The sequence below is a fragment of the Rhyacophila brunnea genome, unplaced genomic scaffold (genome assembly GCF_057557595.1).
Source record: "Rhyacophila brunnea isolate RB1 unplaced genomic scaffold, BYU_Rbru_1.0 scaffold_5, whole genome shotgun sequence".
NCBI lineage: Eukaryota > Metazoa > Arthropoda > Insecta > Trichoptera > Rhyacophilidae > Rhyacophila > Rhyacophila brunnea.
In genome coordinates, this window is record NW_028233170.1 from 31,418,769 (window position 1) to 31,435,896 (window position 17,128).

General features: G+C 36.8%; 3 protein-coding genes across 5 annotated transcripts in view; 2 read left to right on the forward strand and 1 right to left on the reverse strand.

The window, feature by feature from the left end:
- The window catches only part of LOC147066298 (protein O-glucosyltransferase 2-like), a 218,508-nt gene that overhangs the window by 42,130 nt on the left and 159,250 nt on the right, over positions 1-17,128 (forward strand). The window lies entirely within an intron of this gene.
- LOC147066301 (uncharacterized) lies at positions 1,835-6,244 on the reverse strand. The gene is made up of 2 exons (XM_085955552.1): positions 5,830-6,244; positions 1,835-5,681 (listed from the first exon to the last, which is right to left on the reverse strand). Exons 1-2 carry the CDS (start codon positions 6,049-6,051, stop codon positions 4,440-4,442), a joined length of 1,464 nt encoding a protein of 487 aa, XP_085811678.1. The 5' UTR covers positions 6,052-6,244; the 3' UTR covers positions 1,835-4,439.
- Positions 6,526-17,128, forward strand: part of LOC147066302 (putative phosphorylase b kinase regulatory subunit beta) — a 29,356-nt gene continuing 18,753 nt past the window's right edge. The window contains exons 1-8 of one of the 3 annotated variants that reach the window (XM_085955528.1): positions 6,534-6,697; positions 7,234-7,411; positions 9,825-9,964; positions 11,077-11,212; positions 11,816-12,098; positions 13,589-13,718; positions 13,894-14,045; positions 16,574-16,746. In XM_085955528.1, the coding sequence (XP_085811654.1) occupies positions 9,835-9,964; positions 11,077-11,212; positions 11,816-12,098; positions 13,589-13,718; positions 13,894-14,045; positions 16,574-16,746 (1,004 nt within the window). In that variant the 5' untranslated portion in view covers positions 6,534-6,697; positions 7,234-7,411; positions 9,825-9,834. Of the gene's footprint in view, positions 6,698-6,766; positions 6,896-7,233; positions 7,412-9,824; positions 9,965-11,076; positions 11,213-11,815; positions 12,099-13,588; positions 13,719-13,893; positions 14,046-16,573; positions 16,747-17,128 lie in introns of those variants that run through there. The other 2 variants (XM_085955527.1, XM_085955529.1) reach the window with 2 other exon arrangements.

Below are 17,128 nucleotides of genomic sequence, written 5' to 3' on the forward strand. Positions count from 1 at the left end.
TTCGTCCATAGTGACATTCGCACGTGCATAGGTAGACGTCACACAATATCGATTATGCGATATCACGCATCGGGAATTTATAGCAATATCACCTTTATTGTAACGGCGTTAGATCAGTGTTTCTAGTATCAATGTTCGTTTGAGCGAACCTGTTCGAACCGAACCATTCGGCAGACCCGACAAAAAGTTTCGGGAATTTATAGCAATATCAAATTTATTGTAATGGTGTTAGAATAGATTATGCCATTCGGCAGACCCGACAAAAAAAGTGAGTGTCATTTTTTTTTCCAGATGCTTCGTCCATATTAATGTCATTGGTTTCCACTCATTTAAAAGAATTCAAAGAACTATGTTTCTGCTGGTACGGTAAGATCCTTCAGATAATTGCTAGGACTAATGGTCTTCTCTAAAAATTATTTCATGATTTCCTCAATGTCGACACATTTACAGAATTCTGTGCTGCCATATAGTAATAGTAACTTTATCACTGCCAGCCAATTTTTACTAGGTGGACACTTGTAGGCCAGCTATTTTCGGAATAAAATATATCGTTTAATAAATATGAAATAGGAACGGAATGATAAATATTTGTGAAAACTTACCAACACATGTTTATCGTGAATATTTTCACACTAAAATGATAAATAATATTGTTTAGAAAATATACACAGAATGTTTATTCAGAAGTTATGACGTTTAAAAGAACCCGCGAGTTAATTAGTCCGTGGCCTGAGGCGACATACATGCTTTGGCGAGCTAATTCGTCCGTGGCACGGATCAGGTTATTAAATAAATTTACTTGTGGAGACTGGTTCTCCATTCTTTTTATTTGCTGAAAGATCTGGGATTCTTCGATTTCCCAATAAAAATAGTGGTAGCCTTTAGCTCGCTCATCACAATTCGCCTCGTGTACCGCACAACCATAAATCAAACCTTCGGAGACCGGCCCGGCGACCCAGTGTTGCATGTCACGACCTCGCATATCTACCGAGCGACACTCGCGCATGATCTCTCAAAACGTCAAACGCCATTACACAAATATGTCATCAGATGCAGAAACAGCGATTATATATCGATGCACAGTGCATCCTGATGTCTAGATAAAATGGCCGACGAGAGCGGTTTGCGCAGGCTAGCTCATATCGGCAGAGCCGATCTCGACAAATAGGTTGAGTCGCATGCGACTTGTCGGTTTGCAACAGTGAATGTTTTTTTCAAACAGTCACATGCGAGCAATCTGCGGAGCTCCATTTGGCAATGTGTGTTTTGTGAATAACGATCGGCTGACGTTTTCGACATGTTCCTAACAAGGTGAGTTCTGATGTGAGAGCCGGCATATGGTTACATTCTTTATTGGTTTTGTACCATGCTGCAGTATTTTCACGTCTTGACATCAAAGATTAGCTAATACACAAACAAGTGATCAGCCATCCTCCTCAGACGAATAGTAAAACTACCTACATCTTCATTGTTTTTTTTATATCCAAGATTGTTGATACTGGCACAATACATTTTTAGACAAAAACATTCCTAAATCACCCCTTTTTAAGGCATTGTCAACTTGCCTTTTAATAATAGTACCTACTTCTAGTCCACAGGAAGACTTGCTCTTACGGCAGTACCGCTTTAGTAATAGTTCTATTTTTGTTCTATTACTAAAGTTTTTTTTTAGATTAATACAACTGGAGTTGTACTAGAGGCGGCTGTGGGTTCGATCCTGCAGCTGGTTAAAAAAATCTTTTCGATGTGCATTTTAAGTGTTTAAGTCCACTCTGTGACCCATATGGTATTTTACTGATTGGGAATTTGGAAGTTACTAAGGTGAGTGAAACAATTTCTTAAAAAAAGCAATTTATTTAAAACATCCAGTCCGATTTTCACAAACCACTGGTACGATTTTATTTAAATTGTACACACCAATGCATTCAAGAATAATATAAAATATTGGACATAACATTAATAATAACATCACAATCAACTTTTTATGTACACAATCAGGTTATGAGAGAATCGTACAAAAATTCTTGTCAATATTAAACTTTTCACCATGAAACACGACATGCATGAGGGACATAATATGGTTATAATCTTTCACAATCTGATTTTTTTTTTATCCCTTTCGGTAAGTGTTTCATTATTAGAAGAATAATGGAGCAGTTCCGCAATTTAAACTGATTTCTCCCGATACCTTTATGGATGTAATTTGAATTCAAATTGGCAGGAAAATCATTGAATACGAAAAATTACCATCTAATTACATAGTACTAACCTTATTGGATTCTCACTCAGTATGTTTATATTTAAAAACATTTTTCCCATTCCTTTGTAATACTTATTTCATTTTCTTAATATTACCCATAACACAAATTTATTTAAATACAAATATTCTAGTAAAAATTAAAATGCTAATTCCATCACGGATACGGTATGGTCTTCAAAGTGACAATGGTAAAATTGATTTTGACACTAAAAATAACATAGAAATACTTTTAACATTCACTGACTGTCGACAAATGCAAAGGGATTTAAAATGAAATAGAAATTTACATATTCAAAGTTAAAAAGGAATATGTAGAAATTCATTTTTAAAATTCGTAACTATTATAGATAAGATTATTCATTCATAGACCATAGACCAGTGTTTTATCAACTGTCGTATCAAGCTGTCGGTAAATTTTTTTAAGAGCACAACAATGACATGAAACATTCTAATCCACACTCATGAGCTAAGTCATCATTAATAATTGGTAGCACATCTACACCTGTATTAGTTTACACGATGATCAACTAGCGAATTGGCCGCTTAGTTTTACCAATTTCCATATTGTGTCTTTGTGAACTGGGATTCTCAGCACTGTTAATATAAATAATAAACAGTGAAAGTTAGAAAGAGAAAATGAGGGCATCTCTGTCGACTATTCAACTGAGAATTATTAACCATCAACCATCCAACAGTAACGTACTAAAAACATCAAGTACAAATTTCGCATTGATTTTATTAAATTATATAATTTTTTTCCACTCATTGTTACAAATTTAAATTTATTTTTGCGAAATAAATATCTTTAAAGCACTTTATTTATCGTTATAAATATACAAAATTAGCACAAGGAAAATAAGACAGTCAGAGTGGTGCCGAAAGCCAGAAACAGTGCAATAGGCATAAAGTAAGTACTGTCGAGAAAAGCAACCGTAACAATAATCATATTCACCAGGCTGAATTCATATGCATTAGAAAAAATCATATCTGCTATTCAAGGTTGAATTGTATTTATTTATCTGCCTTTTTGATTCATTATGTTTTCTAGTAACTCTAGTAACTTGATACATAGAACTCCTAAAACAAATTACTTAATTAAAGACCTGATATCAGGTCACTTTTTCAGTTTCGGCTATATGAAATGTGTGGTCAAATTGACCACACTTTGTTTATAGGGAGCGATGCTGTGCCATGGGATTTTGGCAGGTGTCGCTTTGCGACGTTATCTCGTTAGCTAACGAATAATACAAACGAACATTCTTGCAGACTCTAATATAATACCTATGGGCCAGCCCACATAGACCGCAAGCAACCACAAAAACGCAGCGCATACACTCAACAGTATGTAGTTGCTTGCAATATGTGCCTGGTGTAACTTAATCTAAATTTAAAAGTTTGCAATTTTTTTTACTGGCTTAACTTTTGACAGGATTAGTAAAATTCAAGGCTTTCGAATCTTATTGTAAGTTCGTAAAAAAGGTATACAAAATTTGAACATTGAAACAGTTGTCTACATTCAATACAAAACAGTATAATTAACATCACTAATATTGTATCTTAATTTTTCCAGTCGAAAGTCGAGGTAGGTTAGGTAGTCATTATTCAGTTGGGATATTTGCAGCATGAAGTCAAAATGCTTAAAACTATTCAACATCCAGAGGGCTTTTATTATAATAATGAGGCGGCTAATTAGAAAATTCGATAAGTCCACAATCATATTATTTACTTTCAAACTAGAACAATATGCCCATTTCTATTAACAGTGTGTGTCTTAGAAGTGATGGATTATTACATATTGTGTGAAATTGTAGATAAAATGAATGACCAAGTGACATATCGGTTTTTGTCAGAAGACCCTAAATATTATAAAGATTTTAAAACTTCAAAGGTAGTGTTACTGACTGATTTCATTAGGTTGAAGATATGAGGAATAACTCAATGATCAGCTTGTATATGATCGGAATGAGGCAATGCTCCGATTTGAAGTCGAGTGTATTTCCATGCCCATTTCAATAATAACATTGAAGCGAACACTGAACCACATTATCACCATTATTTTTGAATGGGATAAGTCAACCAGTAAATCGGAAATCTTATCATATGCGCGTGCATAATTCAGTGGTAATTGGGAAAACACATCTGTTCCAGTTAGGGGGCGATAATTGTCATGGGTGATCGCTTACTGCTGAGCGGGAGGTTGATAGCTATAACCTCCGTAGGAGGGTTGGGGCGGAGGAGGCTGAGGAGCGGGAGGTCGAGAATACTGATAAGACGAGTTAGGATATTGAGAGGGGGGATATCCGGCTTGGGGGTGCGGATGAGAACCGTAACCGTGGGGAGGATAGTTACCAGCGGGAGGAGGGTAAGACTGGGGGGCGGGCGGAGCGTATCCCTGCGAAGAGCCAGAGGCGGAGCTGTTGGGGGGTTGAGTTGCCGGGGTCTGATAGCCAGAGGGGGCGGGGCTGCCCGGCTGGGAAGAGGGGTTGGCAAAGGGTGGCTGGCCGGCGGGAGGATACCCCGAGGGCTGTCCGGACGGAGGGTACGGCTGGTTACCCGCTCCTGGACCGGCGGCCTGAGGACTGCCATTAGGCGGATTTGCGGCGTGCGTCCCAGGCGACGAGTAAGCAGGAGCCTGCGAAGAGGGCGGTCCGTACCCAGCGCCGCCGCCAGCCTGCGTGGGGTATCCTGCTCCCGGTTGGGGCGAGTGGTTAGGTTGCGTCGCGGGCGCCGGTGGGTATGCTGAGGGCGGGGCGCCCCCTGCAAACTGCTGGGAGGAATAAGAGGCGCCCTGTCCGCCTCCCGGATTGTAAGCGGCAGGTGAAGGTCCTCCGCCGCCACCACCCGGACCGTAGCCAGATGGCGGTCCTTGAAAGCCTCCGGCTCCAGCATATCCCTGTGAGGCTGCCCCTCTAGCACCGGGGTAGGGGGCAGGATTGGCGGGGGCTTGCCCTCCCGCCGCTGGGGGAGCATACGCTTGCTGCATTCCTGATGAGGGGTACGCTCCAGTCTGGTGTCCTGCTGGCGGGTAGCCCCCGGTCTGGGAGGCAGTGATTGGGGGGCCGTAATTTGAGTTGTTGGGGTAGGCCTGCGGCTGGGGTTGCGAGGCGGGTGGTCCATATGCTTGCTGATTGGGATTCATGTAGCCCGCCTGCGTTTGCGGAGGATAGTTTCCACCGGCTGCGCTCTGATACTGACCCTGGTATTGACCTTGCGGGTAGCCCCTCTGGCCGTAAGGTTGGGGGGCCCCGCCAGGGCGCGGCGCGCCCGGTGATGGCTGGCCAGGCGGTCCTCTGTATGCCTGGGGTGGCTGCGGATAGCCACCAGAATTCATCACCTGCGAATTGTTGGGGCCTTCGGCGGCGGTTCCATGTGGCGCTGCTTGATTGGGCTGGGCGCCACCCGATTGCAACTGGTGAGGGGGCTGAAAGAGATCAGAAAAATTAGATTATCGTCGGATGGGAATTGACTATCGAGTATAGGATTCTCGTACGGCAAGGGGAGATATCCGATAGAATGTCAGAGTGGATATTGCGGAACGTATGTTACATTGCATGACAAAAAAAACTCACAGGAAGTATCGCTTGGATGTTTTGAGTAGCGTCCGCCATGGACGCCAGGTGCACCAGATTTCGGTGGAGTATCTGCTGATACTGAATGCACTCGTTTATCTGCCCCTTGGCTTGATACTCTTGAATCGTTTGAATGAGATGAGAATTTTCATCGAGCATCTTCTGAATTTGTGCGGTGTTAGGCGGCGGGCGATTACCGCGCTGCACGAAGGCGACAGACATCTTTCTGCGGCTGCTTACTGCACTTTTGTCAACGTTTTGAAACGCGATTCGTAAATATCTTTGATAATATTGTCTTCATTCGAATATGATAGGAAATATAAATATTATAATCTTTAATTTGTGATTATGAAAGACAAAAATGAGAACTCGACTCAAACGTCGGATGCCATAAACTCAATCCTCAATATACATCTACTACACTTTTTCTTTTTTTTCTTTTAAATCTTGTGTCAATTACCGGCATAGACGGCAATCACTATTTTAATATTAAAATGCTTTGTAGAAATTGAAAAATCGGAACCCTATTATACCATATTCTTTACAAAATATATAATTTATTTATTATTGACGACTTTAATGACACCTTTTTGAGCAAAGGGCGTGATTTTCAGTAAAGTTTGCAGCATTTTTTGCGTTTAATGCATAAAGGAAACGTGTGGACCAGAAAAAGTGACACCAATTTACCGCTGGCAACACCGTACAATTTATTTAAACGTCAAATTTAACCTTGTTATGCCCTGAGTTTTATTCATTTAATTTATTTAATATAAAATTAGCTATTCACTAATACAGTGAAATTAATAAAATGGGATTCACCACGGAAATTTAATTTCCATGCTATAGTGCTTATTTGGCTAAACTTTAGGTTTGTCTATGTTTAAAATAATAATTCAATGTAAATAATTAAGGTTATTTGTATTTTGTCTAGGTTTAAAATCCACCTACGTTCTTTCTCACTACCCAATGCCGTTTTGGTTTTACTAAATATTATCGACATTAAAATCGATATCGATATTAAAAAAATCGACAATTGAACACTGGAGTACCGAAATACTGTAAGACAGTAAGTATTTGATATAGCATTCAGTAATATAAAATATTTGGAAAAAATGAAAAAAAGAATTAAAGGATACCTATCTTCATCTTCTCGGTCGTGACCTCATGGCTGAGGATCGTAACGGCCTTTGAATTTTGATCGACCAAGACTTTCCATCTCTGTTGATCCTCTGATTCTCTCAGGCAGAGTGAATGCTGCCCTCAGTCAGCTCCTTCACTCGGTCGCTTCAGCGCGCCCAAGACCACCAGTTTCTCCAAGTTGTCCGGTCTGCACCGAACAATATGTCCAAAAAACTGCAAAATGCGTTTCAGAGATATTGTCGAAAGCTGTTTCTTTATCTGCAGTGTCTGGATGATGGACTGGTTCGTCCTGTGCTCAGTCCAAGAAATATGAAGCGTTCGGCGCCAACACCACATCTAGAAGGCATCAATTGCTATCCGTTCCTTTGCCTTCAGGGTCCATGACTTGACACCGTACAAAAATATGGAGAGCACTAATGTTTGCACAAGCATCATTTTTGTGGTAATTGAAATTTCCTGATCCTTTCATTTTGGTGGTAAGATGTGTCATCGCATTTTTCGCATTTTGTGTGGGCCTTCTGATGTTTGCTTCACATCCGCCTTTTCCACTAAAGGATATAATTAATATTATATAGTAAATTTAAGATATTGTTTTTAAAGTAAATATATCATATTATATAGGATTTTATTAGCTTTAACGCACACACATTAAAGCTAATAAAAATTAACAATGTTATAGGGTAACTGCATTAGTCCCCGGACAGCTTCAGTATACGGACAGTTTTGTACAAATATAACGAAAATAAGCAAAGTATGAGAGTTTCATATGAAGGATGACTCACATATTGTGCCTGTATTGTTCCTTGACCAATAAAATTATATTTGTCACACACAAAGGAATTCATTATATAGTATTACATTAGTAGTGGTGCACATGCTGACTCGAACAAAAAAAATATTCGATTTCTTAAAAAATAATTAGTGAACGAAGGATACAAAAAGTACGTTAAAACTATGATTATTTCATTTATTCGCTTCAAAGATGTTTCATATTATTCAGTAATATGTTCATGTATATTATTCAATGATAAAAATAATGTATTTTGTTAAATTTAGTTAAATATTTGGTGTCCGGCAACTAAAGTGCAAAATTTTATCTTTTTTTAGTTGTCGGACGCAGTGTCCGGGCACTGAATTTATAAGAGACATTGAGTATTTGTGTGTGTACAGTATCACATCGAGGCTTGCTTGGTTTCATACAAGTTAGAAAAGGACAAACATAGAATTGTAAATATTTTTAGTTTTCGGACACGATTTTATAATTTTGATCCTGCTGTCCGGCGACTAAAATTCAATATTGAATGACCGGACAAAGCTATTTTCTAATTAATTATTATGTATTTACACAATTATCTCCAATAGCTGGTACGAGTACGTCAAATGCAAGCACCAGTTCATCAAGTTTGAGCAATTTAACATTAAAATCTCATCTTTTTTACCCCAAACCTACTCAATTTGGGAGTAAAAATAGAATAATAAGACACTGTCAAAGCACCAAGCGCCATTTCTTCGGAAGCGTGGAGGAAGATCATAGAAGAAAAAGTGAAGGATGACAAAAGTACAGCAATTCATAAAAGATGAAAGGTCTTCCTTAGAAAAGAGAAGACAAATAAAAAAAGGAAAGCGAAAAAGGCGATTTGCCAAAATTGTTCTGATGAATTAGAAAGTGATGTTGAGGATGGTTTATTAAAGAACATTGGCTGTGATGGATGTGTTCGTTGGTTTCACCGTAAATCCACGACAATGTCTATGTTATCTTATAGTGAAGCATCACTAAAAGATTTAGTATGTAATTTTTGTTTAAACTTAGACCTTAATTAATATGTTTATCACCCGTATAATCACTCAGACACCCGTATTACGTTGAACCCCGGTTCCGGGTTTGTAGGTGTTTAGACATTAAGTCACATATCCAGGCTATTGGGTTGGGGGTATAGCACTGAAGCATTTTTTTCTCTGTAAAACTACTGAAGAGTGCTTGATTCAAGCATGGATTTTTTACACTTAGTTCTCTTTTATATTTATGATTGAAAATAGCACTTGAAAACATTTATTTTTCGTCAGAGAAGGGATTAGGATTAGTATTGAAATTTATTTTAGTGTGTTTGGAAATATAATTATGGTGACTGAAGTGTTGAACCTTTTTTAAATTATCAATGGCAATAATTTAGTTGCCAGCAGTTCTCAAGTATGTTTATTTTTTGTAAGCCTGCTTTGCATATTATAGAACACAAACAAAAGTTACACAGTTTGAGATTTTTTGGATGTAATAAAAATTAATGTCAAAATTTGGTCAACTCACTTGAGATGTTTATTAGTTTTACCATTTGATTTATGAAGTTCAGTTTTTTATTTCATTTTGCTTTGCTCAATTTGCACTCAAAATTACTTCGACAGAACTATATGAAAGAAACACATTGAATAAATAAAAATATGTTTTTTTTTCAAGTTAGCAGTTGCTTGAGTGCTCATTGTGAACTATTTCTGCTTTTATTGCATCACTGTATTAACTAAAATTGTTTAAACGTGAAAAAAAAATTTTTAAACACCAAAGTTGTCTTATTTTCTATACGAAATAATCTGTCCGACCACTAAAAATAGTACGTCCGGAAACTAAGATTGTGTGTCCGGAGACTAAAAAAACCAACCATTTTTCTTAACATGAGAAATATGATAGTAATGTACCTAAATATAGATTTTTAAAATATTTATAAACCAAAAGAATATATATGTAAACATTTATAAATCATAGCATATTTTGTTTTCTTCTAAAAATGGAAAAGATAATCGAAAATAAGGTGAGAAAATAGTTAACTGTCCGGATACCAGTGCATTTACCCTATATTTTATTTTAGGATCTGAATCATGTTGCGCCATCCACACAAAGATTCGATGATTCGACAAGGCAGTATCGATGAGATAAATTCATACCAATTCTTGAAAGTTTCTAATTATGAAGAGTCTGTCAGGCAGCTGGATATCTATTATGGCATCGGTGAATATCTTATTATTTTTATATTATCTTATTATGATTCCTATATCATAAAATGGTTACCAAATAACCTGTGAAATTAGACTTGTTGAAGAAACTCCCCCACTGCCATCAAAATGGTTGTGGAGATTGACTTGGCCAAGAACGTCTTAGAGTTTTAATGCCAGAGGGAGGAATAATTGATTTCTTCTTTGTTAAATCCTTTATAGTCGACCTACGTTCCTGGAAAGTTTATTGTAAAGCCAAATCCTGTATAAGAAATAATTTATTTCCTATTCCATTAATTACTAAAAAGTAGTATTATGAAACTCCTCAAATGGAACGCTGAATCATTATCATGAAATCGCAAAGATATAGGATGTTTTTGTGTTATTACAATAATGATGAAACAGGATTTAATGAAAGGGAAAGAAAGACTTTCGAGATAATAATATATTACTTAAACCGTGATATAATATAAATACTATGTCAGCAATACAGATTGCAAAATGTTGCAACCTCATCCGAAAAACTCCAATAGAAAGTTTACCGAATACATTGTACTTCACAATATTATTTTAATTAAAATCAATGGTATAATGCGCGTATTGACAAAAGAATATATAAAAAAGTGCTATAATTACGGACATCTGTTAAACATATACAGTTAAACCTCCATTATCCGGATTATTTTGGGATGAAAATAGTCAGGATAATGAAAAATCCGGATAATTGAAAAATAATAAATCTATTTTATTCTAGAAAGGTCACTTTTCAGGGCAATTCTTGAAAATTTCATTTTATGTATATATTTTATAATATTTTCTAAATCATACATTTTCCTTATAATTATACAGACCAGATAATCATATAGAAATTTGAATAATCGAGTTTCTACTGTGTATTTTTCCTACAAATTCTATAGATTGTTCTTGTATTTTTGTCAAAGATACCGCAAATTCTTAATTTTCGTAGTTTTCGAGTTTAGTTAATGTATTTTTACTCAAAGGTGAAGGGAATAGAGGGAAAAGGGTTAGAGTTAATTTTGGACAATTATCAACATTTTGATCTGAACATCACAGATGTTTTTATGTAAGTTTACAAATGGATACAAACTTACTTTTTTATTATTGCAGTTAAACGTCAGTTGCTGAGGTATCAGAGTCCAATCTCAGGTCTTTTCCCAGTTTTATCGTGCGACACGGAAGTCGGGAGTGTTCGGGAAAGTATTTATTGTGCTGCTGCAGTCTGGAGTCTCTATCAAGCTTACCGGTATGTTCATACTTGCTAATTATAGTCGTCACAGTGAGAGTAATGTGCACTGATTAAAAAAAATTCGGTACCCAAGAAGTAAGCGGGTCTGATTTGTATATTTCTATGGTCGCTATCACCGACAGGGTTTACACTGTGCCTTGTCTTGCTCGGTGCCACTCCTACTCTTTCTCCTTACCTGATCAAACTATCGAACCTATGACCCACTATAGTCAGGCCGTGGCACGAAACTGTAAACTTTGGTGGTAGTGCTAGTTATTGTTCATACTTCAAATGCAATATGGTAAACTGTTTGGTAATATTTTGAATGAAATATGCAATCGAAATTTTCATTTATTGCGAACAGGTTACCGCATTGCATTCGAAGTTAATCAACAATCGTAATTTACAATTCAGTGTCATGGCTTGAGTATAGTTGGTCTTGAACGAACCATAACAGTTTATCTATCGTGAAAATTAAAATCACCAAATTTTGATTGCTAGATTAAAAATTATATAACTTTTGAATTCATCAGAATGTATTTTAAAAGATTTTCATCGAAGTTTATGACATGTAATGCAAAGTTGGCGGAAGCGGTAAGTGTTCATTGGTTTTATTTTTAGGCGAATAGACGATGACAGAGGAAAGTCCTATGAGCTGGGACAGAGTGCCGTGAAATGCATGCGTGGTATTTTAGAATGCTGGATCAAGCAAGCGAGTCGTGTTGAGAAATTCAAAAGACAACAGTGTAACGCCCACGCCCTGCATTGCAAATTTCATCTGACCACCGGGGAGATCGTGTTCAAAGATGATGAATACAACCACCTGCAGATCGATGTCATATCTATTTACTTGATATTCCTGGTGCAGATGATTACATCTGGTTTACAAATTATTTATACTCAGGTAATTACAGTCAAATGAAATCATCGTCATCAATCGGTTATTCAAAAATAAATTATAAACATGGTTATTGGCCACTTATAATTAATTACACACCCACGGTGGCCGTGTGGCTTAAGCGTTGGACTATAAAGCCGTGGGTCCCAGGTTCGAATCCTGGGTCTGGCAAGTACACATATTGTTTTTCAATTGTGTCAAGTTGTGCTGACATCCATTTCTCGTAAAAAACAAAAAATCTGTCAATACAAACCTCCACTCCATGAAGGCCCATATGATCCTATCAGGATCGGACATGGTCGAAATAAAATATAATTAATTACAGTCAATTCCGTTTAATTGGGACACATCGGGACTAAGGCATTCTGGCTGCCAATCTAACAAAGAATATTTTTCTTTTAATTTTATCTAGCAAAGCAATTTTACGTGAAAGTGTCAAATCATTTCTTGGCTTCTTAAATACAATTGACCAAAAGTAAATATATATATACGTCGCACACACGAGGTGGTGTAGTGGTAACTCAATAAGGTATAGTAGTGTTAGACTTCTATAGGCCTAACAACCGGTGTAGTGCCACACTGATGCAACAGCAAATATTATGTGATATCTGATTAAAAACAACGCAGCATGTAATTGAAGTGCTGTTATATATGAGATCACATCATATTGAATTGTTTATATATATTTTTTTCTTGAGATTATGTGCAACACAATATGTGTTGTGATTTTAAATTTACTGTCCCAATTAAGCGGAATGTTCTTCCAATTAATTACTATATAGTATTAATTACTAATGGTGAAATTGCCATTTTTGCTCTTAAAGCTAGCCATTCGAGCTCAGCGACCAAAACAAACGAGAGGCATATGTACCATAGACAATAATATACGTACCGTTATTATAGTGATGATGTTTCGCACTTGACCTGTTTGTTTCGGCTGTGCCAGTTGACACTATTGCTTTTCTACCAGTAGTGTTGTCTGACAAGTCGCTCCACTCATCTTTTTTATGATGAATGGCTGTCGGTCATTTGTTCAACCCACTGGATCTTTGCTCTGGATCAAACACATAGAAATCATCAAAAACACCATATGTAATTTGCCAGATGTGTGATTCAAACCTGTCTCGAACTCATGGCTTCGGAGATGAACGCTCTGCCAACAATAATAATTTATAATTGTCTTTTTAGAATATAAGGAATAAATTTAATATAATATTCATTGTTTGAGCAATAAATCGTTAACATGAAATTTATTACTTTGGCAATACATATATTGTGTGTGCACATGTGCTTAATTTCATGATAACGGTCAATACAATTGCCAGAATATAGCTACAGATGCAATACAATTCATGAATTATTATAGTAATTTAATGGAAGCTTGCCAATTTAAAATCAAATCGCCATCTATGCAACGAGTGCCACTTACAGTGTGATTTGGCCCTAAATGTGTAGATTTTGTATGAAGCATCCTCAGTATCATTATTTTGTTTTAGGATGAAGTGGCATTTGTCCAAAACTTGGTTTACTATGTAGAGAGGGCTTACAGAACTCCTGATTATGGAATGTGGGAAAGAGGTACCAAATATAATGATGGCACTCCGGAGATCCACGCTTCTTCAATTGGTAATCAATTTATTTCTTTTTTTATTTTGCGATATTTTCTTCTAATAGTTCTGGAAAAATTTCTTGCTTCACTCAATGTCAATTGTATGTTTGGATTTAATAGTGATTTTGTTATGTTTATTCACTAGTTGGGATATTGAATATTGTCATTTTCTACATGTTTCTATTTTTTCAGGTATGGCAAAATCTGCCTTAGAAGCAATCAATGGATGTAACTTGTTTGGGGATAAAGGGGCTTCATGGAGTGTTATTTATGTTGATATTGATGCTCATAATAGAAACAGAAGTATTTTCGAAACTTTGTTACCCAAGGAGTCCAGTTCAAAGGTATTCCATATTATGTAACTTTATTGGCTTATTTAAGATAATTTCAAGCTATTCTGGTTACACTGTTGCCCTCTCTCTTAATCACAAGGCGATTAGTATAATACAGATGCACACAGAAAAACGGTATAGGGGGGGGTCCACGTTTATCCTGCCTATTACTTATAGTCAGTGGCGGCCGGTGGTCTTCAGAATAGCACTTTTTGGTAGTGCGCAATGGTTTACCTTCTATAACCAGCATTGGAGCATAGGGCAAGCACAAGTTTGCGCCACTTCCCTCGGTCCAACGCCAACTCTTGCGCCTCCCGCCATGTCAGACCTGCAGCACGTAGGTCGCTTTTGTAGCACCGCTGCAGGGTGAGGGAGGGCTGGCCATGGCAACGAAACCCTTGAGGCTGTGCCATAAGGGTATGAAGTGTCACACTCTTTGGCGGCATCAGGAACACTCTTGTCCTAGCCACGTAAAGGTCGTAAAGCGTCTCTTCATGATTACCTTAATCACTGAAGACTGCCGTGTCAATAAGCTAATATTATAATATCTTAGTGTACAATAATGACTAAACGTCGAACTTCTCAGAAGATAAATTAAATATGTCTTTGTTTATTTATTCAATTTCTTAAAAAAGTTTTTAAACACTTGACTGATTTAATATCAATAAAGAAAAATAAATGTCACAGTTTATGGCTTAACGCTGCTGCGAACAATGAATGCGTCAGCAAAATTGAACCGTTCTAAAAACGGATGATGACACTGGGTCACTTTGTCAATAGTGAATAGCAGTATATTTATTTCTTAAATTTCACATTATTATTAATTTAAGTGAAATTATAAAATAAACTAACATTGCATAGGTAATATTTATATTGTAAATCAGCGTTCATTCGAACTCAGATTTATTTCTAATGTATTTATATGTCATTAAAAGTATGTTTCTCTTATATTATCGTTCTTATTTATTATTCAGCTACGACCTACTACCCATGTAGTGCTGCTGTGTTTTTTTGAATTTTGATTTATTATATGAATGTATTTGAGTGGTTTAGAAATAAATGCGAGAGTTGGTATTTTCGTAAAAGTTTGGCGATTCATTAAATCTTAAATGTGAAATTGTTAAAAATTAGCTCGCCAACATTGTTATAAAACAGAAACTGGCGTTTTTGTTTCTAGAGTCCTAATTTCGTGCGCCGATCAGAAAGTGTGTAAAAAATGCTACACACAACGCTACCATAGGAACATTGGACCACGGTTTAAGAAGTATACAATGACCTCATTGTAATCCTGTGCAAACTGAAAATCTATTTGGATCGCAATCGCTTTGCGCCCATGAACGAAGTATTGTTCATAATATTGCTACATGTTCTACTTCGCTAAGTGAGTGATACACATATGAATAACAATGAAAAGTTGAGCGATGTCTTCAAAAATGCAGGCGGTGCGTAGCACTTGCATGGTATTAGATGAGCCGCCGCTGCTTATAGTGTCTTGTCACTTCTACCGTGGTCCCCGCACTTTTCTGAGTACATTACCCAAACCAAGACACTCCGTATTTGAGACTAGCGATAAACACTTGACTTGCAGGTTCATACCACCCAAGTTCTTGCGAGCTGTTGCATGCACAAGTGGTTATCGAATACGTGCGGCCTAATTATTATGATCGTTAGTATCTGTTCATGTTGTATGCGTTGTTTTGTCTTTTAGACATACTGCATTTGAATATTAAAGCAAAAATTAGATGCCCTAGATGGTTGCATCAACTCATGAGTGCCACGGGTCTTCCAGTGATAACATGGGCTGCATTTCGTAGAATGCTGGGAGGAGTGGAGTCAACTTGTTGAGGAGACTGTTCGGCAGCTTAATCATCTGGATCACGATCCTTAGTTATGACGTCCTGACAAAGACTATTTTTTTCATTTCTGGGCGGGGGGGGAGGGGGGATGTCTAGACCCAAGAACCCCCCCTTGTATGCACGTGTCTGACAATTTTTTATTTCAATGATGCACAGCACCCATCATAATATACACTATATTGGAATTCAATTATTAAAAGAGATAGTGAAGGCCCCTGTAAAGACTTCCTGAAACATATAAATTTTACATAATCATGACTCAACAACCCTATCTATTACTCTGCACATAAAGTTGACTCAACATTGTTGATTAAGAAAAAAAAAATTGTCACTTTTGGCTGAAGTTGCCATTACTGCCATCTGCAGGCAATCTGTCGGCAGCATGATAATGGTGGACAGCTATAATGTAATAATACATTACTCATCCAAAAGGTTGAGAAATACTCTTGGAATAAATAGAAACGCTAATATTTTGATCAGTGACTAAATTCAATGACTGTTGGTTGGAGTGTTTGACAGTTGAGTAGATATTGATGTTCTGATTCTACGAAATTAATCGCACTTGTGAGCGAGATCAGAAAAGAAATTTTGTTGTTTTATCAATTATTGTTATGTCAATTCTCCGTATATGAACTGCGTAGTGAATGTATTGTGTATTGCATTGAATGGTTGATATATTTACAGGGTGTTGATGCTTCACTAATACCAACTATTTCATTTCCTGCATTCGCCACTCACGAAGAGCATCTGATCAATCAGACTAAAAGCAATATTATAAGGAGACTCTCTGGAAGATATGGAATGAAAAGATTCAGTCGGGATGGGTTTAAGAGTGTCTTAGAAAATAGCGATCGAAGGTAAGCTTATTTACTTATTTATAGAAGGCGCATGAACATAATATGAATCAAAATATAAGATTATGCAACAGTAAAACATAGCATAAAGCAGCATAATATCATATTATGAAAAAAAGTTGAATAGGTAGACACAAAAAAAAAACATTTATTGTAATGCTCGATTGCCTGACCGGAGGTATTGAACATGTCAATAGAATAACTATTAGAAAGAGACTGAACCGTTGGTATTGAAGAATAAACAGAAAATTGGGATTTATGTATTTACTCATTATGTATTGATTTCATTGGATAGAATTATTTATTTTCTTAAAATAATCCATGCAATGATTCAAATTGGTTTTTTCATCTATCGTCAATAATATTATATGTACATACTGTGTAA